Source organism: Macrotis lagotis, chromosome 1 (assembly GCF_037893015.1).
Source record: "Macrotis lagotis isolate mMagLag1 chromosome 1, bilby.v1.9.chrom.fasta, whole genome shotgun sequence".
NCBI classification, from domain to species: domain Eukaryota; kingdom Metazoa; phylum Chordata; class Mammalia; order Peramelemorphia; family Peramelidae; genus Macrotis; species Macrotis lagotis.
The window spans coordinates 726132338-726158696 of record NC_133658.1 but is presented as its reverse complement, the minus strand read 5'-3'; the positions used below and the strand labels follow the sequence as shown (position 1 = coordinate 726158696).

General features: G+C 35.6%; 1 protein-coding gene across 9 annotated transcripts in view; it reads right to left on the bottom strand.

Moving 5' to 3' along the window:
• Positions 1 to 26359, bottom strand: part of N4BP2L2 (NEDD4 binding protein 2 like 2) — a 97044-nt gene that overhangs the window by 47066 nt on the left and 23619 nt on the right. For 8 of the 9 annotated variants that reach the window (XR_012474303.1, XR_012474304.1, XM_074216070.1 and 5 more), the window contains exon 6: positions 24957 to 25091. Coding sequence is in view for 7 of the 9 variants with exons in the window: in XM_074216070.1 (XP_074072171.1) it covers positions 24957 to 25091 (135 nt within the window). In the remaining 2 variants the exon portion in view is untranslated. Of the gene's footprint in view, positions 1 to 4276; positions 4464 to 24956; positions 25092 to 26359 lie in introns of those variants that run through there. The other variant, XM_074216076.1, reaches the window with a different exon arrangement.

The following is a 26359-nucleotide window of genomic DNA, read 5'->3' as shown; positions in this document are numbered from 1 at the left end:
CTAAGTAGATGGAGAAAATGATCAAGTAGAAAAGAAGTTAAAGCATAAAAATAAAGATGAAAAAAGAGATGGGATGAACTGGACTTGAATAGGCAGTAATCAGTGAAAGAGGAAAAATTTCAAGGAGTACTGTGTTTACACAATCTTTCTGAAGTAACAGGTGGTAGGAAAGACAGTGAATCTGACAATATAATATATGGGTCACAGCTAGCACTGTCAAGTTGGATCAGTTTAATTGTTGTCTGGAGGGACCTCCAGGAGACAAGTAGTAGTATTTAAGGTATCAACTGTGCACATGAAAAGGTATCTATTGGTAAATCAGGGAATACCCATAGTTATATAAACTGCTGGTAAGCATTTTTATTTAATTTTTATTTAATAAAGATGATTTATATGGAAGCAGATAAGCAGATTGCTCATGTGTCCCATCAGTCTACTGACACACACCCCCAACTCCCCAAAAACAAAGGATAACTCTAGCCAAAGTTTAGAGGGGCAGAACCCACAGAAAGACTGAGGGATACATTTTCCCAGTCCAAGATAACTTAGAAATTCCACAGGAAAGGTATGTTTCACCAGGACCAGGGGTTGGAAAAAAGCCACAGCCACTCAGTCCAGCCCAGCCCAGAGATTACTGGCAAAAGCTTGAAGGGGTGGTGAGAGAACTCTCCTCCACCAGAATGAGTGTGGAGTTGAGGGAGCACCTGCCACAGAACCTGGAGAATGGGGAGAAAGCAGCCTGCACCCCTAGAGACAGTAAGGGAAGTCTGTAGAAACTTCTCTGCTTTCCCTGGGGTAGGATTCTGCTGTTTGCCTACACACATATACAGCAGTTTGAGCTTCCATACTAAATAACCAAGCTGGATCCCTCCTTACAGCCCCAGGGTAGAGGGAAATACAGGTCCATCTACATATCAAAGCACAGGCTAGAGAGCATAAGACCTTGGAGGAATAAAGGTTCTAGTGGGGCGCCCCCTCAAAAAAAACAACCCCAAAGCCTTGGAAGTGTTGTAAATTAGTCTTGGGCTGAGGAAATGAGTAAACAATAGAAAATGAAGAATCTGACCATAGAGAATTACTTGAGTCCCATGGAAGATCAAAACACAGACTCAAGATGACGACAAAGTTGAAGCTTCCATATCCAAAACCTCCCAGAGAAATAGAAAATGGGCTCAGACTATGGATGAGCTCAAAAATGACTTTGAAAAGCAATTAAGGGAGGTGGAGGAAAAATTAGGAAGAGAAATGAGAGCAATGCAGAAAAATCATGAAAACCAAATCAAAAGCTCAATGAATGATATACAAAAAAATACTGAAGAAAATAATATGTTAGGGGTGACTAGGTGGCACAGTGGATAAAGCACTGGCCCTGGAGTCAGGAGTACCTGGGTTCAAATCCAGTCTCAGTTAAAAATTACCTAGCTGTGTGGCCTTGGGCAAATCACTTAACCCCATTTGCCTTGCAAAAACCTAAAAAAATAAAAAAATAAAAAATAATATGTTAAAAACCAGTTTAGGCCTAATGGAAAAATCAAAACAAAAGGCAAGTGAGAAAAATGCCTTAAAAAGCAGAATTGGCCAGCTGGAAAAGGAGATAAAAAAGCTCTTTGAAGGAAATAACTCCTTCAAATGCAAAATGGAACTAAAGGAAGTTGATGACTTTGCAAGAAAGCAGGAAGAAATAAAACTCTTCCAAAAAAAGCCAAAAATTAGAATAAAATGTGAAATATCTCATTGGAAAAACAACTGACCTCAAAAACAGATCCAGAAATAATTTTAAAATGATTGGGCTATCTGAAAGCCACAACCAGGAGAAGAGCCTAGACTTCATTTTTCAAGAAATAATACAGCAAAATTGCCCTGAGATCCTAGAAACAGAGGGTAAAATAGAAATTGAGAGAATTCACTGGTCACCCCCTGAAAGAGATCCCAAAAGAAAAACTTCCAGGAATATTAAAGCCAAATTCTAAAACTCCCAAATCAAAGAGAAAATTCTAAAAGCTTCCAGAAACAAACAATTCAACTACTGAGGCTCCATAGTCAGGATTACATAGGATCTGGCAGCATCTACATTAAGGGCTCATAGGGATTGGAATATGATATTCTGGAAGGCAAAATATCTTGGTTTACAACCGAGGATCAACTACCCAGCAAAACTGAACATCCTCTTTCAGAGGAAAAGAGGGACTTTCAATGAAAGAGGGGACTTTCAAACTTTCTTATTGAGATGACCAGAGCTGAACAGAAAGTTTGATCTCCAAGTACAGGACTCTGGTGAACCATAGAGGAAGTGAAGAGAGGGACTAACTATGAGGAACTTGATGATGTTGAACTGTTTGTACTCCTGCATGGGAAGCAGATATTGATAACTCATATGAACTTTCTCATTTATAAGAGCTGTTAGAAGGAGCATATATAGACAGGACATAGGAAGGAGCAGAATATAATGATATGATGTGGTAAAGTGATGGAGTCAATGGGTGATGGGGAAAATACTGGGAGAAAAGAAGAAGAGATGAAGAAATTGAGAGATTTCACATAAGAGTCAAGAAAAAGCTTTTTCAATGGAGTGGAGGGGTGGAAGGCAAGGGGGAATGAGTGAGCCTTCATTTATCGGAAATGGCTCAAGGAGGAAATGACATGCACACTTAATAGGGTAAGAAAATCTATCTTTCCCTGGAGAAGGATGGGAGGAAAGGGACAGGATGAGGAGGAATGGGGGAAGGGAAAGGGGGAGTAGGTGTTAGAAGAGAGGGAAGATGGAGGGAGAGGATATTCAGTTTCAACACACTTTTGGACAGGGCCAGGATGAAAGGAGAGAGAGAATAGAATGAGAGTGGGGAGAAAGAGAATGGAGGTACAACTAGCAATAGCAACTGTGGGAAAAATATTGAAGCAACTTCTCTGGTGGACTTATGATAAAGAAAGCAACTCACCCCAGAGACAGAGCCATTGAAATCTGAACACGGACTGAAGTAAAATTTCTCTCTCTCTCTCTCTCTCTCTCTCTCTCTCTCCTTGAGGTTTCTCATCTTCTTGGGGGGGGGGGTATGTTTATTCTTATATTTACTCTTATAACACATTCAATTTACATCAATGTATGGCATGGAAACAACATAGAGACTGTCAGACAGCCTTCTGTGGGGGGGAAGGGAGGAGGGGGAAACTGTAGAATTCAGAATCTTGCAAAAAATGATGGATACATATTACTATTGTCTATGAATAAAATGTTAAAATGTTAAAAAAAAAAAGGGTGTATGTTTCAGGAAAACACAAGTAAATTCTCAAGAAGTACCCTTTAGATAGCCTTTGGTAATTTTTTAAGGCAAGCAAAATGAAGGAAAACAATAGAAATAAATTTGTTCTAAAAGTTTTAGTTACTATCAAAAATTCTAACTTAAGCTAGTCATAGTCAATTCATTTGGAAACATGAGCATATTTTCAGTGACTTATAAAGACATTTCAACATGTAAAGCCAGTTCAGTAATTGCATATAATTTCTTCCATCTGAAAGTCCTTTAAAACAATTGATGACCTTATAGCTTTCTTGCCAGTTAAATGCCAAACTAATTTTATTTCTAGAAATGATGAACTGAGGTGATTTTTCTGCTTCTACAACATGAGGTTTCAATATTTCAGACCATTACAATACTATTTTTTGAGGGTGGGAGAGGAGGTATTAAAATAGGAGTTTATTAAGAAGACATTTATTTAGTATTCAAATAAATTTGTAAGTTTGTTTTTTGTATTTATAAATTTTTTTATCTGGAAAATGTTCCTTAAATTAAATATTTTTTTTACTTTGTTTTTTTAATTCCTCTAATGATCAAATGAAAAAGTTAATACCCTCTCTTTTCTCTTGGCAGTTCTTCCAGAAGTAAGCCACTTTTCAGAATTGTATTATAAGTTTCTTTTTCCTCCCCAATTTTATTTTATTTTAATTTTATTTTAGGGTTTTTTTTAGGGTTTTTGCAAGGCAATGGGATTAAGTGGCTTGCCCAAGGCCACACAGCTATGTAATTATTAAGTGTCTGAGGTTTGATTTGAACTCAGGTACTCCTGACTCCAGGGCTAGTGCTCTAACCAACTGTACCACCTAGCCATCCCATCCCCAATTTGAAAAAAAAAATTTTTTTTTAAAATTTTGAGTTCCAAATTTTACCCCTCCCTCACCTTCCTTCTCCCTGGGATGGTAAACAATCAGATATACATGTACAATTAAAATATTTCCACACTAGTAATTTTGTACAAGAAAACTCAAATGAGATAGATACCATTCTTAAATGAATTATTACATAATAATAATAATGATAAAATAATATAATTTCAACATGCCAAAGTAATTATTATAGTGCTTATCACATAATAGATCTTCCTTCCCTTCTTCCCTCCTTTCTCCCTCTCTCCTTTTCTTCCTTCCTTTTGGACATGTCCTTAAAATTATCAGATTCAGATGCCTATTCCTATAAAAGAAATGTAGAAAAAAAGACCTTGCTGAAAAATATTTTTGATCAAAACTAGCATTTTCTTGACACTTTAATTCTTTGGAGCAAATATTTTAAGCCATTTTCTTCTCAAAGGTCTAGTAAACCCAGCTAAGTTCAAATGCTTCAACTGGTTAGGTCAAATTAAAAAATCTTTTTACTTTACCTTAACAATAGCATTGCCACTGGTGTAGAACAAAGCTAATGAAGTATGAATTCATGTTGTTATGTGTTAACTAAATCTACAATAATTAAATCTTTCCTATACAATTGATATACCAGCTTAGCTGCCAAGACTCAATTCACTTTCTATTACTTTATTAAAAGGTGATATATGTAAGTCATTTTCATTACTAAGAAACAGATGAATAAATTTTGCAAAGAACAGATAATGATATCAAGACAAATAGATAGCTAAACATAAAATAATTAATGTTATGGATTCCTAAGGATACCTAGATGTAATATTTAAAAAAAATTTATTCCCACCATTAAAACCATAATTAAAAGCATAAAATAGCCTAAAGAAATAATTCACCTCTATGTAAAATGCATGTCCAGGGGCAGCTAGGTGGCACAGTAGCACAGGTCCTGGAGTCAAGAGGACTGGAGTTCAAATCTGACCTCAGACACTTAATAGTTACCTAGCTGTATGACCTTGGGCAAGTCACTTAACCCCATTGTCTTGCAAAAACCAAAAAAAAAGATGCATGTCTAGCATAGGTTGGGACCAAAAACTATTTTATTAGTGACAAAAAACAAATAGGGAATATACTTTTGAAACGAGCAGAAACAATTATGTCCTTTTTTGTTTATCACAGAATGACTTACAGTTTCTTTATTTTGCTGTCCTGCTAAGGAAAGAAAGGCCCTTTCCCCCCCCCCTTGGTTCCATTTACCTGCCTTCTTACCACCATTGCCTCATATTCTGAGCAGATACCCAGACCTTTTTTTTGAGGGGATCCTAGAGAGGACTAGAGGGGAAAGTTTTCAGAAATTGAAGGCAGAGAAATTTATGGATACAGGCATTTAGATGGGAGTACTGCTCCTATGTCTACTGGGCAGAGAGAGCACTGAGAGAATCTTCTTGCTCCATGGATCATCATTTATCCTGATCCTTTACAATGAATAAGGTCTTCTTAAATTCAAACACCTCTACCAACTCTATTCCTGTTAAATTAAACAGAACCAGGGCATAAGTAATCTGTAACAAGTCTAGTAGATATAAAACTGAAAGTAATTCCAGAACATATAAAATGCATGGTATAATGTAAGGTAGCACAGTGCAGTAGCTAGGATGTCAGACCTGGAATTAGATATTTATAACTGTATTACCCTAAACAAGTCACTCAAACTCTCCCTGTCTCATATAGTTATAATAGAGATATTTAAAGTACTTCACTCAAAAGGACTGTTGTGAGGGCCAAGTAATGTATATAATAAGTATTTTGCTAATCTTAAAACTATATAAATGTTCAATATTATTATTATTATTACTATTTTTATAAAATGGATGCCTATAATATTTAAGTTCTACAGCTAACCTTAAATTCCAAAGTACTGGGTGGGAAATCATATAATAAACATAAAAAACAATGGAAAGTATTATTTACCATAAAAAGAATCTCTTCCTAAATGGAGAATATTTCACTGATGTGTAAAATAGAAATACTACTTTTCTCCAGAGGAAAAATGCCTCAAACAGATCAGATGTATGCTTATACCTTGACAAGTAGGGAACTAATTACTAAACTTCAGTAAATCTGTTTTGTTCTAATATAGAAAAACTTATTAATAAGAATATTTAAATAAGGATCAGAAAAAATATTTTTAAAATTGGTAGAAAATATACAAAAAGCCTTTAAGTCACTATTATCCAATGGGACTGTGAGCTAGAGAGTGCCCCCAGCTGGTCAGCGATCAGCATGGCTACAAGAAATTTGTTGCAGAGGGATGGAATCCTGTGAAATGTAATCTGGGTAGAATCATACAGATGGAAGTTACCTGGAAATCCCTTGAGTGGATACTGGGAAATTAAGTCTAAAAGCAGAAGATGGAATTATTCTGAGGTGAGGGTATAGTTCTTAGGCAGCCTGGGGCTGATTTGCATATGTTTGAGGTGATTTCCAGATGAGTAATGTATTCAAATGGGGAATACCAAAGAAAGAAATGATAGACCGAAAATATTACCAAAAGATTCTGAGGTCATACAATAATGGCAAGATATACAGAAAACAGAACAAAGTGAGTTAAGCTGACTAGTTCAATTCAACAAACATTTCATTCTTTGCTGTGGCATTTGCAGGAAACCACTTATGATAACTAAACTCTATCTCACCTAGTAGAGGCATAAACTGTGAACAGGTCAAGTTTTTATATCACCTTTTTCCTGGAAGTCCTTCCAAAACTTAGGTGCTGGATCTTGTGAGAGTATTGTTGGTGAAACACCCAGACTATTGTTAGAATCTGGAGGTGGCTGAGAGGTGTACAGGTCTGGTCTTCTAATATTATCTTATCAGGCAACTAGGTCCTAAAGGCAATATTTACAGTATCTGAAAACTTGGGGGTTTACCACACCACAGAGTTCTTTTGGCCTTCAAAAAACTGGAGAAACATAAGGGTTGGGGGGGGGAGGATAAGGGTGAAATTTGGAGGTAGCTAGGCCTTGAATAACAGAAATAAATGAAATGTGGGATAAATTCAGAATGAGGGGTTATTGGTTCACAAGACTACAAGTTGACTACCTGCATCATGGCTAAAAGACTTCTCCCTCCACTTTTCTGGAAAGCAGGTGGAACAGATATTCCCAGTAAACAGCCAACTTGTCCTACCTGTAAGGGTTCCCTCAGGGCATTGTAGTGGCAGCCATCTAGAGGTCACCTTGAGAGTTTTCAGAGTGGTCTGCATTTCAGTCTGGATGATTTCAAATTCTCCTAGGTAACAATCCACTAAGATCAGGATACATTTATGGCAGCTGAGGAAAACAGCAATTAGGGTTTGCCAAGAAAGGCTTATTACTGGTGAAGAGATAAATAGTATTATAGTAAAACTTCATAGTGGGGGATTATGGTAGTCCATGTCTCTATGGGTACAGTTTTGGTATAGAACTAAAGAGCAGTTGGTAGAGAACTAAGGAGCAGTTGATATTTTCCCAATTTCTCCCAAAGGAATATGGGTTGTAGGAAGTAGGGTTGACTTGAGTAACCAGTCTTCAGTTATGGATAAGATGGGAGGGCAGTCTGAAGAACTATGCATGCAGACAGCTTCAGTTAGATGTAAGGGGAAATCACAAGAGAGGAAGTGAACTATTTCTATTAGCATATTGTCCCTTATGAAGATAGAAACCTGATACTCTAAGGTAGCCAGGTCAGTGATAAAATCCCCAAATACAGAGGATCAAGGTTGCTGCAAGGTTGAATTGAAGTAAATCTGCTGGCTTCTCCAGTGGGTCTTTGACCAACTCACTTTTATAAAGGTATATACATGAAAGCCAAAATCAGAGTGAACCTATATCATAAAAAGTCCTAGGTATATACCAGGTGCAGGGTATTGAACATTTCTGTTTTGACTAAGAATTTAACTATACATCCCTAGAAAACACATGAATGTGGTCACTCATGCACAAAAGGTCACCCAAATTGGATTCTCTAATGCAATGGGATGCATCATTTTGGCCCCTCTAGAAAAAAATATAAGCTGATCAGTTCTGTTGATCCTGAGACTTATTTGATCTTTATTTGATTATTCAATCAGGTCAAAAAGCAGAGTCCACTAGAATTGGGACTGTTTCTGCTTTTGAACTGATTTTAAATCAGACTATAAGATAAATGGATGGTAATCCCTTATATTAATATGGTACTCAGCACTCTTAGAGAAGTCAAACAGGCATTCCTCTTCACAGGATGGTATAGGAGTTTCTTCTGGCCTAATATTTTCTAGGTATATTGTTGGTAGGACTAGCAGAGTAGCTTGCAGATTAACTTGACAAAGTGCCTGATAATGAGTGATTATGTAAAGGGTCCCTGGTCTTAGATCTAGCCCAGATTTAGTCAGTCATTGAGGGTCCAAGAACAATTGCAGGGGTGCAGTGATGAACTTGCTTCAAAGTTCTTAAAAGTTTGTTCTAATTCATCCAGTCATTATAAAGACTTGGGAATTTTCAACAGGACAGTGATGAGAACCCAAAAATAACTGATGAGAACATCTCATAGGAAATATTCAAGATCTTTATCTTATTGGTAGCATTTCTATGTAAGTACATCTTACCTTTCACTGAGTCTTTCTAAAAATATGTCCACCTATCCGGTACCCAGGAAATTCTAGCTCCTTATTGAATTAGTACATTTGAACTTTAGAGATGATTATGAAGATAAACTGGAATCATGTGGACTACCTGGGAAATTAGGGACCTGAAAGTAGCTGAAGGTGTCAATGCAGCTATGCTACCACTTTACAATTCAGTTATATTTTAGAAGATGGAATTCACAAAATATTGAATATTGAAGGATAGCAGAAATATTAGATAAGCTGAAGGGCATGGCTATGTACCTGATGTGTATGGGGTTTGGAAGTTTTTCCATTCATCCCTCTTGCCAACATAGACCTCCAACTTGATAGAAAGAGATTCGCTCTAACTGGTTCAGAAAGTCCAAGAGAAGTAGCAAGAACTAACCCATTATTGTAATGGCATGGAGGTTCGAAAATTGTGATGTAACTAGACCTTGTTCTTTTTTCATGGAGCAATAGCATTCTAATGCAGAAAGTGCACAAGGATGTGTAGAGGACCTAGATCTTGAGTTCTAACATGACACAGAAGGTGTCCACATGAACCAAATCTAATACACAGGAGTGTAAGGAGAAAGTTATTCTATAGCATTAAAATAGTTCCCCATTTAAACAATATTTCTTGGAGAGTAAAGGGCTGAAAGTTGAAGGAGTATGTGGATGGTGGTAACTCAGAGTGGATAATAAAGCATTAATAGAGGCAGAAAGAGTTGAATTAGATTTACCTAGAACTCCAAGAAATGTGGATATCATACAAGAAAAATCTCAGCATTCTGAGTGCTGCCAGGAACAAGAGATCTCCAGAGGTAATGACTTCTCAATCTATAGGGGAAGTTTCTGTGTATTATTGGATCTATCTAGAGAGAACATCTACCTACAGTTTCTACGACCACCATGTATCCTCGTTTTCTGGGGGCCCCTCGAGGGCCCCAAGGGCCTTCACCCAGAGTTTCTGGTGGCCTCAAAGTCCAGGTAAGAAAGGATACTCCACCAGCTAGGCCCTTCTGACAGAGGGGGACTGGAGAGTTCTACAGTAGGTTTAGTCACTGAAGAACCTGCCATATCCTATTTTTGATCCCTGGGTCCACAGGTCAGTCTGTGGCATAGTATCCTGGCAAACAAGTGCAAACAGAAATTTTTGTCAAACTGGCATGCATTCAATAAGAGAAACTATGCTTGAGTGTCACCTGGAGGTATTTCTCAGGGTCCAACAGTGGGATTGCTGTCTTGTACTGGTGCTGGGATAAACAAGCAGGGTCCACTCACATTGATGAGTTCATCTTCACACACTATTTTAGGAGAGATTACTGATGGTCTTTGATCTTTATGTACCACCACAGAGGGCAGGAAGGGTGATTTAACTTTGACAAGGGTCAGGAATTGTTTAAAAAGCACAGCTTCATGCCTGCTTAAGTGAAGATTCACAAAAAATCAGCATAAATGATATCTGATCCGATTCTACTGAGACTGCCACTGCCTTAAGTGGACATCTTGCTTGTAGACAGGACTGTCAAATATCCTCTTGGATAGCAGCAAATTTCCCAGCAGTAAGTGATCAGGTAATGACAACTTGGTCCATAATTAGTGTGATCTAAGTGACAGAACAAAATAAACCCTACCTTGGTCCGGGGAGTGGGAAAAGGAGTTCTAGAATACCAGGTCGCCTTGTAATCTATAATTTTTAGCATGAGCTGCTGGGCCAGGCTTTGAAAGGGAGACCTTTCTTGAAGTGCTCTGATAGCCATGTTTTTCCTTCTTGTGATTTGCCAATTGTGCTGTAGGTTTGCAGACTCTGTTTATAACTGGTTCAAATTAACTTACAAGGAATCAACCTATTTCATTCAGCCTCTGATGCTATGTTAGCTGTTTAATCTTCTAGGCCTATTTGAGAAAAGAAGCAAAATAAAATGCCCTGGTTGTGGTGAGAAAAGTTTTCTCAAATGGCCAGAACATCAATCAGTATGAGTTTTACGAGAAGATTCCTCAAATGTTATTAGAAGATTCCTCCTGGGGAAGAGGATTCTGTAAATGTACCCTCTGGAAGCTGGATAAAACACAATAATGGAGGTCAACTGGAAATCCATCAAGAGAGATCCTAGAAGACATAGACTAGAGGTAGAAGTTGGAGTCTCAGTAAGATGAGAATAAGGACCTAAAAGCAGTCTAGGTCAGATTTACCAGGGAAAGTAGGATGTGGGGACAAGTCATAGGTCTGCAACAGAATTTGTAGGAATAATTTGAAGAGACAAAGAAGTCATAAGACAAAAATGGAATACAATCATAAGGGAAATTAATGTGCAGGTCTGGGGCAGGACAGCAGAGCAAATGGAGTGAAAGTGCTTAGTCTTCAAAAGAATACTGTTTTGATTTTTGCTAAGACTTCTGCTTGTAAACAACTTTTATGCTAATGATGACCCTGCTTCTCTGGAGAAAAGCAAAACAAGTTAGGTCAAGCTCTTCTTGCATCATGAACCAAGTTTCTTTTCCAAATGATAAAGAATTCAATAATATCAATAAATTTTGAACTCCTTTGAGAACTGTTACTAAGATTAAAATATTACTTGAGAATAAACTGCAGTGTTCTTCAAAACATGTCATGTAGAAGAGACTTTATTTTAAATTAGCACTGGCCCTAGAGTCAAGAGGACCCAAGTTCAAATCTAACCTCAGACACTTGATACTTACTAGCTACACACACACACACACACTCCGAAAAAAGCTTTACTTTTTATCCACATACCCTAATCTTGGGACTAAAAATGACAGAGTGCAGACCACATACAGTGTCATATTCCACACACTCATAACATTGTATTTAACATTTCAAAATATGCTCTTTTAAAGAACCAAGACAAAGAAAGGAAAATCCCAACAAAATCACAAGCTTTTATGCCCTACATCTTGCAAAGTCTATATAAATCCCCCCAAGAATTATTAGCAAAATCAAATCAATTAGTTTGCTAGGCTTGAAACACAAATTTTTGTTGGATTATTGTACCTATGTTAAGTTCCAAACACCTATCCTTTCCTAAGTACAGAATAACCTTCAACCTAAGAATTGCCTTCTGAAATGCCTCAACTCTTCATGCTATTAATATCAGCAGATGTTCAAACTGCATTGTTACTTTTTGTCTAGGGTATTAAAATATTAAAAGTCCTGTCCATGATTACATGTACATCAGTTAGGACTGGGATCCAGATCTTCCTGATTCTAAAACCAGCTCTCATCACTATGTCATGTTTCTTCTCAAGAAATTTTTTTAAAATTCTGTTGTAGGTGGGAAATTTAAGCTTGTTTCAATTTTGCAATAAGGACTTAGGACTTTAAGAAATCTACTTTGGCTGCTTTTCTTTATTTTCAGGTTCTCAGCTACATTAGTGAGAGCTGTGGGTATCATCTGGTTACATGAAGTGTCATTGTTTATATTATATGTTAAAGTCTTGCTGTGATTCTCAACCCAAGTGCAACCTTCCTTTGCCCATTTGAAAAGCTGACCATTGGAAACACATAGAAAAATTTAAATTCTGCTATAACCAGGTCAGATATGGAATTGATATGGGTATTCTAATAGTTTTCTGCATTTGACTTCACACCCTAAGTTCCTCAATTGTTTATATTTCCCTTTAAAGTTGATGAGGCCACCAAGAATATATGACTAAACCAATCATCATCAAAATGACCATTGCCTCTCACTCTATGCAGGTGCAGATACTGTCTTTCAACATATGGCTATAATCACTGTTGGCACCCTTTTCTATCCTGTCACATGAGATGCACAATACCTACCTCTGATTAGAAACTCAACCCATGACATGGTATATTGAGTATGATACTATCTGTTGTTCATAATTATTCATGGCTAAGTTGAATTGCTTTAAATTCATAAAACCACAGAGCTAGAGCTAAAAGTAACCTTGGAAGTTTTCTAGTACTAACTCCTTTTTATAAATGAGGAAATTGTAGCCTAGAGAGGTTGTGACTTGTCCAATGTCATAGAGCCAAGATTCAAATCCAGTTGTTTAAAGTATATTCCTGTTATTTTCTGGTCTGCTTCCAATTGTCTAATTCACATGATCTGTTCTGTAATTCTAATATCATTAGCTGTAGAACAAATAAATCTAGCCCAGGCCAGTAAGACAACCTGAACTAATGACAAGCCAGTTACATCAAAATGGGTAATTGCCCTCGAGAACTTAAGAAATAGGTGACATCTGAGACAGGTCAAGGGCTCCTAAATAACACTGAGATAATACTGTTTCTTAGTAGGTATCCTTCTTCATTTAAGGTATATTTATACCATGGTGTTGACCTTCAAGTTATGAGCACTTTGATTTCTGATGTTCTTGAGATTTTTTTTTGTTTTTTTTGCAAGGCAAATGGGGTTAAGTGGCCTGCCCAAGGCCACAAAGCTAGGTAATTATTAAGTGTCTGAGGCCGGATTTGAACTCTGGTACTCCTGACTCCAGGGCCGGTGCTCTATCCATTGCGCCACCTAGCCGCCCCTACTTGAAACTTTTTCAATGGGATTTTTGACATTTTTACATCTTTGAATATCAATAGTTATACTACTCAGAATGGAGGTAGACAAATTAAGTGACAATTTTCAACTCTAATGCTGGTGAAAATCCTGGACAATTTTCCATGTCATTCCTATATCACAGTATTCATTCCATGTATGCAAACATGATCCTCTGCATGTCTTACAGTATAATTCAAATGTACAGTTTTAACCTCAGAGTGGCTATCCTAAAAACCTCGGATGTTTTCTATTAAGTTGAGTGAGTTCTAGAGAATACTGAAAATGAAATCTAATACCAATTTTCAGATTCCTTAAAATATTGACAATCATTATTAAAAAAGAGACTAAATAAAACTTGCATTTTATATATGTCTAGTTTACTCTATGAAAAGGGACTTAATGGAATTTCCAACCAATATGGATGGCTAAAAGGAGAGAGGCAGCCTAGTCTCTAATAAAATCTAAAAAATAGCATCAGAACTAATAATGATCAAGAAATCCAGTGAGAAACTATTGTAAGAATCTTAAGGGCGGTTAGGTGGCGCAGTGGATAAAGCACCGGCCCTGGAGTCAGGAGTACCTGGGTTCAAATCCAGTCTCAGACATTTAATAATTACCTAGCTGTGTGGCCTTGGGCAAGTCACTTAACCCCATTTGCCTTGCAAAAACCTAAAAAAAAAAGAATTTTCATTTACCCAAGAATGTTAAAAAAAAGTCAGAAATCCACAGGTGGCAGGAAAAGGAACCCTGCCAGGATAGCATGGGTCAATAAAACAGGAGTTCCAACACAAGAGAGGGATCAGAGATAATGACAGCCTATAAGGCTCTGCATCTGGAGCATCAAGAATGAAGGGCTCCTATCAGAAATCCACAGTGAGGATTCTGGAAACTTCAGCAGTTCAGACTGGAGCTTCCTAGGCCAGGGGCTCCAAAGTTTCTAGCACTCTGTTCTAAGATACTAAGAGTGGGCCCCAGTGATCCAGTATTTTGAACTATATTTGCATAGGGTGGGGTGTGGGTATAGAACCTACCCATACTCTTAGCATGGATGCATGCCAGGAGGTGGAGGTCAGCACAGGAACTAAGGAGACCCAGGTAAAGTTGGACCAAGGTTGACTAGCTCACCCAAAAGTTCAGTAAGTGAGAGACTGGCATCAGAAAAAAAAAATTCCAATTTAGCAATTCAGGCTGGAGATATGAGTAAAAAGTTACTCACCAGAAAATTCATACTAGCAGACAGCAATTTTGTGATTACAGTGAGCATCAAAAGAATAAGGGATTTTCTATAGTCATCTCTAGTACTGCCTACAAATTTATCAATGTTTTCTCATCCTTGACAAGTTCTTATTTGATACATTTATCTTTGCTAGCTATCACCCTTCTCTCCCTTCTGTGGCAAACCTCCTTTGAAGAAAGTCATCTATAAAGCCTCCACTCTTTTCACTTTCTGGAGTATGGCTTCTGACCTCATCATTCAATTTCAGTTGAATACTCTTGCCAAAGTTATCATTGCTCTCTTAATTGGCAAATCTAAATCTTTTCTCAATCCTAATCAATTCTAATCTCTTTAGCCTTTGACACTGTCAATCACCTTGATTTTCTCTTCTTTCCAGGTTCTTGGGACACTGCTCTCCCAATTCTCTTCACTGTCTGAGCATTCTTCAGTTCAGTCTCCTTTGCTGGATCTTTATCCAGGTTATACTCACTAACTGGGGGTGACCCCTAAGGCTTTGTCCTGGACAGTCTTTTCTCCCTCTCTATTAAATCACTTGACGATTTCATCAGATCCCATGAACTCAATTATTATCTCTATGTAGATGAACTGTCAATTTAATCTTAACCTCTCCTAACCTCCAGACCTGCATACCTTAATGCCATTGGACATTTTGAACTGTTTAACTTGTAGATATCAACATTTCAAAAATAATAATTGCAGCTAACATTTAGCACCTATTATGTATTAGATACTGCTGCGCATGTTATAATTATAATTTCATTTGACCTTACAATAACCATGGTTAGTAGGTACTGTTATCTCTAATTTACTGATGAGGAAACTGAAGCAGAGGTTAAGTGACTTACCCAAGGTCACATAGTTTAGTGTCTGAGGTTGAATTTGAACTTCTGAGCACTCTTATTTGTAGCCCCATCTGCACACCTCACATCAGCTTCATCAAACATAATAACCTTTCCACTTCCAAATTTCCCTACTTCAGTCAAGGTATCATCATCCTTCTAGTCACTCTAATTTTCAATCTTGGTGTTTTGTTCAGTTATCTCAATCTTTCTTTTCCCCATATACCTAAGTCAGTTATCAAATCATCATTTCCAACTGCTCCAACATTTCCTGCATTTATCTACTCATCTCTATTCCACTACCTACATACAGGTACCAAGACCTCTTATCTCATGTTGATTTGTTTGCTTTTTTTTAAACAAGGCAATGGGGGGGTAACTTGCCCAAGGTCACACAACTAGGTAATTATTAAGTACCTGAGGCCCAATTTGAACTCAGATCCTCCTGATTCCAGGGCTGGTGCTCTATCCACTGTGCCACTTAGATGCCTTAAATCTTAGCTAATTTAAAAAAACTTCCTAGACTTGTCTCTGCCCTCTCTGAGCCAAGTCTGACCACCTTATCTCCCTATTCTATAAGCTCCAATGGCTCCCTATTAATTCTAGGAACAGAGATTACTTTGGTCTTTAAAGAACATTATGGCATCACCTCCCCTGATAGCATGATCTTTCAAGAATGAAGGACAGGGAGGCTAGGTGGGGCAGTGGATAAAGCACAGTCCTAGAGTCAGGATGACCTGAGTTCAAATCTGCTCTCAAACATAATAATTACCTAGCTGTGGGACCTTGGGCAAGTCACTTTTGCCTTGCAAAAGCTTACAAAAAAAGAACAAAGGACAAACATCGACAAAGCACTTTACAATCTGGCTCTCACCAATTTTTCTACACTGGTTACACACTTCTCCCTTCAAAAGCTCATTGATAAATAAACTGCAGCTTTCTGTTTCAAGGCACAAAATTCCAGCTCCTGTTATCTGCACAGGCTGTTGTGGTCCACACTTGGAATGTTTCTACTCATCCTCCTCTCCACTTTTTTTTTTAAGGTTTTTGCAAGGCAATGGGATTAAGTGGCTTGCCCTACCATCCAACTGTTATTTTTTAACCTTGTTTTGATTTGACTACATTCTTTTTTTTTTTTGCAAGACAATGGGGTTAAGTGGCGTGCCCAAGGCCATACAGCTAGGTAATTATTAAGTGTCTGAGGCCGGATTTGAACTCAGGTACTCCTGACTCCAGGGCCGGTGCTCTATCCACTGCACACCTAGCTGCCCCTTTGACATACATTCTTAAGCACGTCATCTCTCTCCAACTTCACAAAATGTGAATTCTTTCAACCTAGAACTGTTTCTCACTTTCTTATCTTTCTAAAGTGTCTTTGTCCAGCTCCAGACAACTACCAACTCTATGCCCTTGGGGAAGTCACTTAACCTCTTGGTTAAAGTTTCCCCATCAGCAAAGTGGGGTTTTGCAAAATGCAAAAACTTCATAGGGTTATGAGAATCAAGTGAGATCCTACAGGTAAAGTTTCTGCTTATCTTGAAGCACTATTTAAATGTTACTATCATAATCCTTAATTGTATTCCTTGCACATAGCACTGTTGAATAAAGGCTTGGTGATCATTAGGGGAGACCAATTAGGCAGCCATTACAATAGAGAATGGATGAGGATAACAGTCTAGATGAGTTGAGAGAAGGGGTCAAAAACACAAGAGTTGTATCTAGGCAAGATCAAGCAAATGGAATGGAGATCTCAAATGAGGGAGTGAGTGGTCAAGAGTAATGATGAGGTTGTGAACCTAGGAGACTGAAATGATGGTAAAAAAAACTTTTCCCACCGATTTCCAGGAAATTTCACTGATTTCCTCAGTGGAAATAGGAAGTTGAGAAATAGGGAAAGTAAAGGGGTTCTGGTGCTTCAGAGGAAGATAATGATTTCTGTTAAGAAAATGTAGAATTGGAAAAGTCTATTTGACATCTAGTTTATAATATCCAATGAACAGCTGGCAATGTGAATCTGGAACCTGAGAGAACAGGTCTGGAGATATATATATATATATATGTGGAAATCATCTACAAAAAGATAAAAATCAAACTGAGGGGAGAAGAGGTCTCCAAGTAAAAGAGCAAAGAGACAAAAAGGTCCAAGATAGGATCTTGTGATGCACATAATTAGTAAGAATGATATGGATGATGAGGCAGCATGGAAGAGTGAAGAGCAGTCCATCATCTAACAAAAGAACCAGGAGGGCAATTTTGTGAAAACCCAGAGAAGAAATCACACATATGATTGAAACAGGATACTCACCTCCTCATAAGAAATGATAGCTTTAAGAGTGCAGACTGAGACAATTTGGATATGGCCAATGGTTTGACTACACGTTTGCAAGAAATACAGCATTTTGTTTTTCTTGCTCTCTCACATGGGGGGTGGTGGCAAGGGAAGGAGAGGTGGATCTTTGTTTGAAACAAGTAAAATTGAAAAAAAGATCATAGAGATAATTATTTCTGAAAGCACTTGTCACAATGAGAGGCATATTAATTATCAAGAGATGCCTAAATATTAGTTAAACTCATTGTGATCCAGGATTTGTTCTTAGAAATCAAAAGAACAGATCTGAAGGTTGTATGTTGAGGGCATACAGGGCATACGATCAGAAGTGTCTATAGGGATAAGCTGTAAGCATACAATAACCTATTGTTTGTCAACCTTGGCATCTTTTTTTCTGTCCAGGAGCATTACAATTATTATCCTACTAATTCTCTAGCAATCAATACACTCTTAGTTCTTTTCATTACAGTAGCAGAATTTTTAATAGAGAACTTCTCCTAGGAGAAGTTATGGCTCAATCAATTATGGCTTCTATTTCTAATAAAAGGGGATGTTGAATTTAATAATTCCTTCCGATCCTAAAACACTATGAAATCTCTTAGTTCCCAGAATAAAAGAAACTCAAATCTGAGCTTGAAACAGTCAAGATAAAATGCCTTGACCAAACCTCATATCTGACTTAGTCATTTTTTTAGTCTATCAACTGCATTTCTATCAATAGCTTGTTCTATGCTGCCCCTAAACACCAATTTAGGCATTCTGATTAAATAGTCAATACATATTGATTAAGCCCCTAAGATGTGCCAAGCACTCTACTAAGCACTGGTGAAGTACTAGGGGATACAATGTCTTTTAACGTTCCCTTTTGTGCCTATCTCTATAATCACATGTGATCTCATGCAAGTTAGTTTTCTTCAACTATAAAAATGGTGGGATAACTTTCCTCAAGATAAAAAGGCTACAATTAAAGATATCTACTTAGATCTGTTGGTGGGAAACAGACAACAAATATTTATTAAGCAATTACTATATGCCAAGAATTTAAAGTAAAAAATAAACTGAACTCTAAGGTAGTGAAACAAAACTCAATTAGGTTAAATCACTTTTCCCCCCCCCAGCATCTTTATCATATTAAAATTAAAGGAATTACCTGACTGAAAGCTAATAAGTCTTCATGCAGCATTGAAATACTTTTTTTAAAATAAAAAATAAGAATATTAAATCCTTGTACATTATTCATTTAGGAAGTAATACTAATATTGCTCTGCAAGTTGTGGGTTTAATTTAGCAATTGCATAAAACTAAAAAAGCATAAAAAATAATTTTTTAACAGGAAATGATTATAATAATAAAATGTTGTAAATGACAACAGAATGCTCCCAATCCTTTTAAAAATATATATGTATATAACTTTATTTTTACACATATTCAGAAAATTGAAATGATTTCCATGACTTCTCTATCAGTACATTTAGGTGAATCATGAACGCCAAAAAAAGATGGGTACAAATAAATGGTGTCAAGAGTTTTGATTTTAGAAAAGACTGATTAAATATCAACTAATGAAGCTAAAAAATAGCTTAATTCTAAACACCTCAAGGCAACTTATTAAAATTAAAGAAAATAACAAAACAAGTATATTTAAAAATAGTAGTTTACCTCTATTCTAAATATATCAACCAAGTATACATGATTCCTAAGAATGAGCAATATACCAAAAGGTCTTTAAAAACCTTTTACAGAGTACTTCCAAGCCAGGAGTTTGCCTGGGGCTCTTAAGATTATTTACTATAATTCATTATTCCAACCCTAGATTCACTAAACAAAGTACAATTAGCAGAGCTGAGCACAAAGGGGCAAAGAAATTACCTAATGGTTCTTCAGACATCCATATACCGTAACCATCCTCTTCATTTTGAGATCAAAAGAAAGGAGCTGATAAATCAGGTACAAACAAAACATTTTTCTGCTTTATTTTTTTTGAAATACCCTTCATAGAAACACCCTTATTACACTTTAAGAGCTGGAAGAGGAGTCACATTCCAATGTGAATAAAATTTAAATAGTGGCCCAAAACCTCTACTCTTTTCCTCAGTTGCTTTTCTATATAAGGTTCTAATGTCTATTTGTCCATTCCAAATAGACACCACATAAAACCACATAAAACTGTTCTGAGGATCACAGAAAAAGAGATTAACATAAACATTTCTTAGAATAAACCGAAATTTTAAATTGAAGGGAAAAGATGAGAGGAGATGTAAGAGGATAACAGGCAAAAAACAAAAAACGCAAGTAATGAATAAACCACAAAATGAGAAAAGAGGAAAGGCAGAAAAAAATGAAGAGAATGGATATACATCTTCCTCCAAAATGTCCCATTAATTTGTTATACTTAGGAATAGAGGAGAAAATCTAAACTGTCAAGAGCACAATAAGAAAGAGGGAGATAAAGTTGTAAGCAAAAATTGTCACCTTTGGAAAAAACTCAATTTTTCATCTCTCCCTATAGCTGAAAAGACAAACTTAAGCACAAATATTCCAAACTATATTCCAAACTATATATTTCAATGATGATTATAAAGCCAGAACGTATTTTTAACTCAAATGCATAGGCTATTTTTATCTGTTTAATTGATGATGGAATTTTAAAAAAGAAACAAAAAAATTTCCTTTAAAAATTGCAAATGTTTTTTCAAAGATTTTTTTTAATTCACTGCTGTAGATAGAATGTGAGATTATTCACAACTAGAAAGACAATTTTTTATTAAGGCCTTGGTTACTCAATAGATAGCTAGACAATGTGACTCAAAGTTGTTCTAAGATTTAAGCAACATCTAATCATATGTGTTAAATTAATAAGAACTGGCCAATTCAAATTCTATTTCATTTTATGGCTTTTTCTGAAATAGCTATTGTGTTTCTGGTTGTCTCCTTTTAGTATGTTATACATAATTTCAATCAAGTGGAAGAGTAAAATTGTATTTCCAAAGATGATGCATTTTAACTTAGTCTTCTCAAGTATTAGGAACAAGTGAAAATATGTATTTTCTCACATTTTTAAACAATTAAACTGCGCAATTCAGTCTGGTCTAAGTATAAATAAAGTGGTGGATATAAAAATTCCAAGTATTCCCATTACTACATTTTCTGCCCTATGAAATCAAGGTAATAGATTTTTCAATATATTTCAAAAATAGATTTGAAAATATTATTAGCTATCACCACGTAAATATTTCTTAGTCCTAAAACACTTCACAATTTGAATCAAAACAGTTAAGAATTTCTTTTCCAAAGGTTTTAAAATAAGGCCACATAGCAGAGCTGCTCCAGACAGTCCTCTCCAACCTCTCTTAGAGGACCTATCTATTGTAATAAACTTATTACTAGCCAATTCCTATTCTCAGGTTTCCATTAAACATGTAGGAAAATCTCATGTAAACTTCTGACAGAGCACCAGATTTTCTCACTTGAAAATTAATCCAATCTAGTTGATCTCTATGTCTTACATGAATGGCTTTTTAACAGCAAAGTCACCTCATACTTTCCAGTACAGTACTGGTGAAAACTGATTTACTCGAGTTATAGGAGAATTTAATTTAAAACTGCATGCACACTTAAATCAATCACACTTTAATTCTAAATAAAAATGCAAGAGAAGCTGGGAAACCAATCACTCAAGATGCCACCTTGGAAACTGTGGCAATAACAATAAAAAAACTGCTTTTCTTCAACATTTTTCACTAATTGTACACCACTATTGACTCTACAAATATTTTTAAAACAAATACATTAAAAAACCCCAACCATTTCTCTAATAACAAACAATAGCCATTCAACTTAATCATGATCTCTCAGAAGCTTAACTCTATATAGAAAATGGAAAATCCCAAATAGATTAATTGGGAGACATACTAAGTATCTGCTTCTAAATATCTGAACTCCACCAGTCTTCAAAAAATATAACCCAATCTTCTGAAAACATTATTAAGAGATTTTATCAACAGAGATAATATTCCAGTTAAGCAGGCAAAGCACAGAGAATTAAAAATGTTAATTCAAAACAAAAGATAATTATAATTAAGTTCAATTTTAGAGATCATGCAAGTGTGTTTGTTTTTGCCATTAAAAAATTATCAACAGGGGGCGGCTAGGTGGCTCAGAGGCCCTGGAGTCAGGAGTACCTGAGTTCAAATTCAGCCTCAGATACTTAATAATTACCTAGCTATGTGGCCTTGTGCAAGTCACTTAACCCCATTTGCCTTGCAAAATCCTTAAAAAAAATAATATTAACAGGATTTGTGGCACATTAAGAACTTGAAAACTACTTTATTCTGGGGGCACAAATGTTTATATAAACCTATGAAAAATGTAGCTAAGAACTGTGAGTAAATTTTATGGCTGCAGTTCACTAAGATAAATGATCTTTCTAAATAGGATATCTGTTATCAATTTTAGAGTTAGGTCAGGTAGGGAGTTCTGGGGTATTGATAAACACAATATTATTTAATTAAAAGTAAGTATATCAACTTCTACTGATGCCGGGAAGGGGGAAGATGACCATAGACATTCCATCAATAGGGGCGGCCAGGTGGCACAATGGATAGAGCACTGGCCTTGAAGTCAGGAGTACCTGAGTTCAAATCTGGCCTCAGACACTTAATAATTACCTAACTATGTGTCCTTGGACAAGCCACTTAACCCCATTGCCTTGCAAAAACTAAGAACACAGACACAGACAGACACACACACACACACACACACACACAAGATTCCATCAATATAACCTACATTCCTAAGTTCAGCCTATAAATTTTGGATAATCAAATCATTTCATTTTTCAAACTAATAAACTTCATATTTATTTCACTATTTTACTACTAGGTGATCACCTAAAACTTGGAAATCTGAGGGAAAGGGACCACTCGTTTATTCTTTTCTGACATTACCATTCAAAAAGTTAGAAGGAAAGTGAAGATTGGCAAGAACAATTTTTTTTGTTTTTGCCAAAAACTGCTACTTCAACCTTTGTTATTAAAAATTATCTTGAAAATATTTCCTTTTGGGTTTTACTATATATATATATATATATATAAATCCTAGTTAAGGTAATAAATCTTTAATGCTTCAGAATTGTTGAATAATCATTTTGTAGTCTAGACTAATAGATTATGGCTATAGATTATGGGAAAATGGGCTAAATCAATAATGACAACAAGGTATAGCCTATGACCTTGTTTTCCTGTTATTTTCCTCTTGTTCCTAAAAGCAAATGTGGATTATTTTATTTCATTTCCTAAGAGAACTTTGAAGGGGACAGAAAAAACAAAAAAGAACTCTTCTGAGAAAAAAAAATATGAAGAATGCATTAGCAATATGCCTATTTTTACATATGCTGATACATGCTGAACAACAAGAGTAAGGTAACACTCATTCAAAATTAAACATGACACTGAGCTGTAAATATGTAAACCCTGAGGTAACTTTCCTAAAGTCTGCTTGAATATTACATCTAGTTTTGAATTCTACAATGCAAAACTGATGAAGAGAATGAGCAAAGAACTGAAAATTTAGGAGAACAAAATACTAAGAGGAAGCAGAACAAAAAAGATGCAAAAATTGTGAGTACTGGAATATAGACAGTATTGTTAAATGGCTCTCATATGATATGATATACTTATAACATATGAAAGGGAATTATAACTATCCAATACCATCAAATCCCCTATAAAGTTTTGTAACTTCATAAGTGATCCTGGGATTTGATAGCAATTCAAGAGAAGTACAAGCTCAAATAGGTCCTTTTTAGCAGGTCCTTGGCCCTACTGATCAAGGACAAAGCCAGCTAAATTGGAAGGGGCTTCTTATCTTGAAGCTGACCACTAGGTAATAAACTATTCTTGCCCCAGCAACTCATAAATTATCTGCTATGGCATAGAAGGTCTGTAATTGCATTGAGGCACATTTTAAACACCAATAAAATCAGATTTCTTTAAAAAAAAAGATTTCCTATTAATTAAACTGTTAAACATTTGAAGGGAATAACAAAGAAATTTGCTGGAGATCTTCAAGAACAGAGCAGATATAGGGCAATTGTACAGAGGCAGTAAAAGGGCAACTGGAATCAAGAGAACAAGCTGGGTTTGAATCTTATCTCTCTTGCTTACAGTTTTGTGTTAGGTGAACAAAACAGTTCACTTCCCTGGAGCTCAGTTTTCTCATGTATAAAATTAAAAGTGTGTATTAAATGATCACTACAATGTGTTTAAAAGGGCAGTAACCAGGGAAGTAAAAGTTTAGTGTTAGTCAAATTGTAAAGGGATTTGATGCTTAGTTTGAAATTATTCAGATCCTGAGCTTAGTACAATAACTAGTACATAGAAAACACTTTATATTTATAAATTCATTTATCTATTAATTCATTTTAGTTTCATATATGATTATTCGACCTTGCCTGAAATTAAGGGGGATGAATTATATTAACTTAAAGAATGCTATTTTACAATTTTAAATGATGGAATACTAATTCAACAGACAAACTGTAGTCCAGAAAATATAAGGTGCTCTATATAAAAAAGTGGCAAAAGCTAAATATCCCATGGTAAAATTTTATTACAATCAATTCTAAGGGACTATTCAATTTGTTTTTAAAATTAAAATCTATGGGAAATAATTGAGCTATTGGTTGGAGTTTAGAAAGGTTTAAGTGGACATATTTGTATAAACAACTATTTTATCCATATAAAGAAATGAGTTACCATATAAAATATTAGAATGCACTGTAACAAGTTAGCTATGTTTTTGCATATTCCAAGTTTCTTGTGGGGGAACAAAGTAGTCAAGATTTTATCTATAACCAATTTTTTACAATACACTTATTAAAAACTACTCAATGGTTCTTCCTTTGGACCTCAAAATTATTTTAGTATTCAACTGAAGGAAAAGAATTTTGTTTCACATCATACCATTCAGATGTTTTGCTAAAACCAAAATTAGTACAATAAAAATTATTAAAAAATAATGTACAATTTTATATACTATTTTTTATTTACATTTAAAAATTTAAACAGTTTTCTGGGAACAAACTTTGTGAGGTAATGGATAGTTTTTTTTTTTATTAGATTTGAACCTATTTAAAAACCTCCAGAAAGTCTCAATGCTTCTTTTTTAAGGGTAAGCCACAAGCTAATTTTAGTTGAAAGCAGACTGTACATTAGTTATTTTGCAACATCAAAGTGATTCCATGAGTCTAGACAGCCTCCCCACCTCTGTCTTCGAAGTCTCTCAGACCTTCTATGTGGAGGCTCCACTGAATTCATTACAATAGAGATGGACATTTTATATTCATAATGATCCAACATCTGTGCAATCTTTTCACGAGACACCCCATGTTTATTCCTCCTACAAAAAGAAAAATATTTAATTTTAAAAAATATGTAGTTTTGTATGCTAACATATTAAAGATTGACAAAATACCAGGTGTTTGTTAGGTTTTGTTTGAAAAACTTACATGCAATTATTTATATTTGCTTTCTCAAAGATCATTTACAGTAGTTAAAATTGTACAGCAATTCACAAGAAAAAATTTAATTATCACTGAATTCTAATCCTCTACAATTAAAGAAATATCAATTTAAAAACTGAACATTATGAGGAATATCATCATGGAACATTATTAGGAATATCAGGAATAACCCAAGTATGTGAAATACATTACTTAAAAAATCTTTCATTCATTGGATAGGAAAAAAAATCTTAATATTTTAATTCTAAACTAAAACAATCCTTTGTATATAGAGAAAATTGTTCTCCGGACATCAATTCAGTAATCTGAAAATTTTTATTCTTTTAAGTAAAATTAATAGCTCTGTCACCTTATGTTGTTAAACTAAAATCTCCTCCATAAGGAGTTTAAAGCTTCAAAGATTAAAAACCAGAAATTCTGTAGCTTCATATAATCACTCTTTTTATGCCTAACAGAAGTCCTAATATTAAAAGAATGTAAGTTTCAGTACTCTTAAAATGTTGTATTATTAATTTTAAAAAAGTAAATTTATTGGAATGTAAATGATCATTTTAATAAATCAATACATTAAAGCAATAAAACTGATGATATCCTTTGATCCAGCAATACAAATACTAGGTCTATATCCCAAAGAAATTATAAAAAAACAGGAAAAGTCTCACATGTTCAAAAAAGTATTTATATAGCAGCTCTTTTCGTAGAGGCAAACAATTGGAATTTAGGACATGACCATCAATTGGGGAATGGCTGAACAAGTTTTAGGATATGAATGCTATGGCATACTATTATTCTAAAAGAAATCATAAACAATCAGACTATGGAGAACCATGGAAGAACTTGCAAGAATTGATGCTGACTGAAGTGAGCAGAACTAAAAGAAAACACTGAACACAACAATAACATTATGAGATGATCAGCAGCTCCAAGGCAGCTAGGTAGTGCAGTGACTAGAGCATCCACCCTGGAATCAGGAGTATCTGAGTTCACATCTGGCCTCAGACACTTAATAACTGCCTAGCTATGTGACCTTGGGTAAGTCACAGCCCCACTGCCTTAAAAAAAAATCTAGAGCAGTTCCTCTCAGCATTTCAGAGATCAAGGACAATTTATGAAAAATGCCATCCACATCCAGAGGAAAAAACTA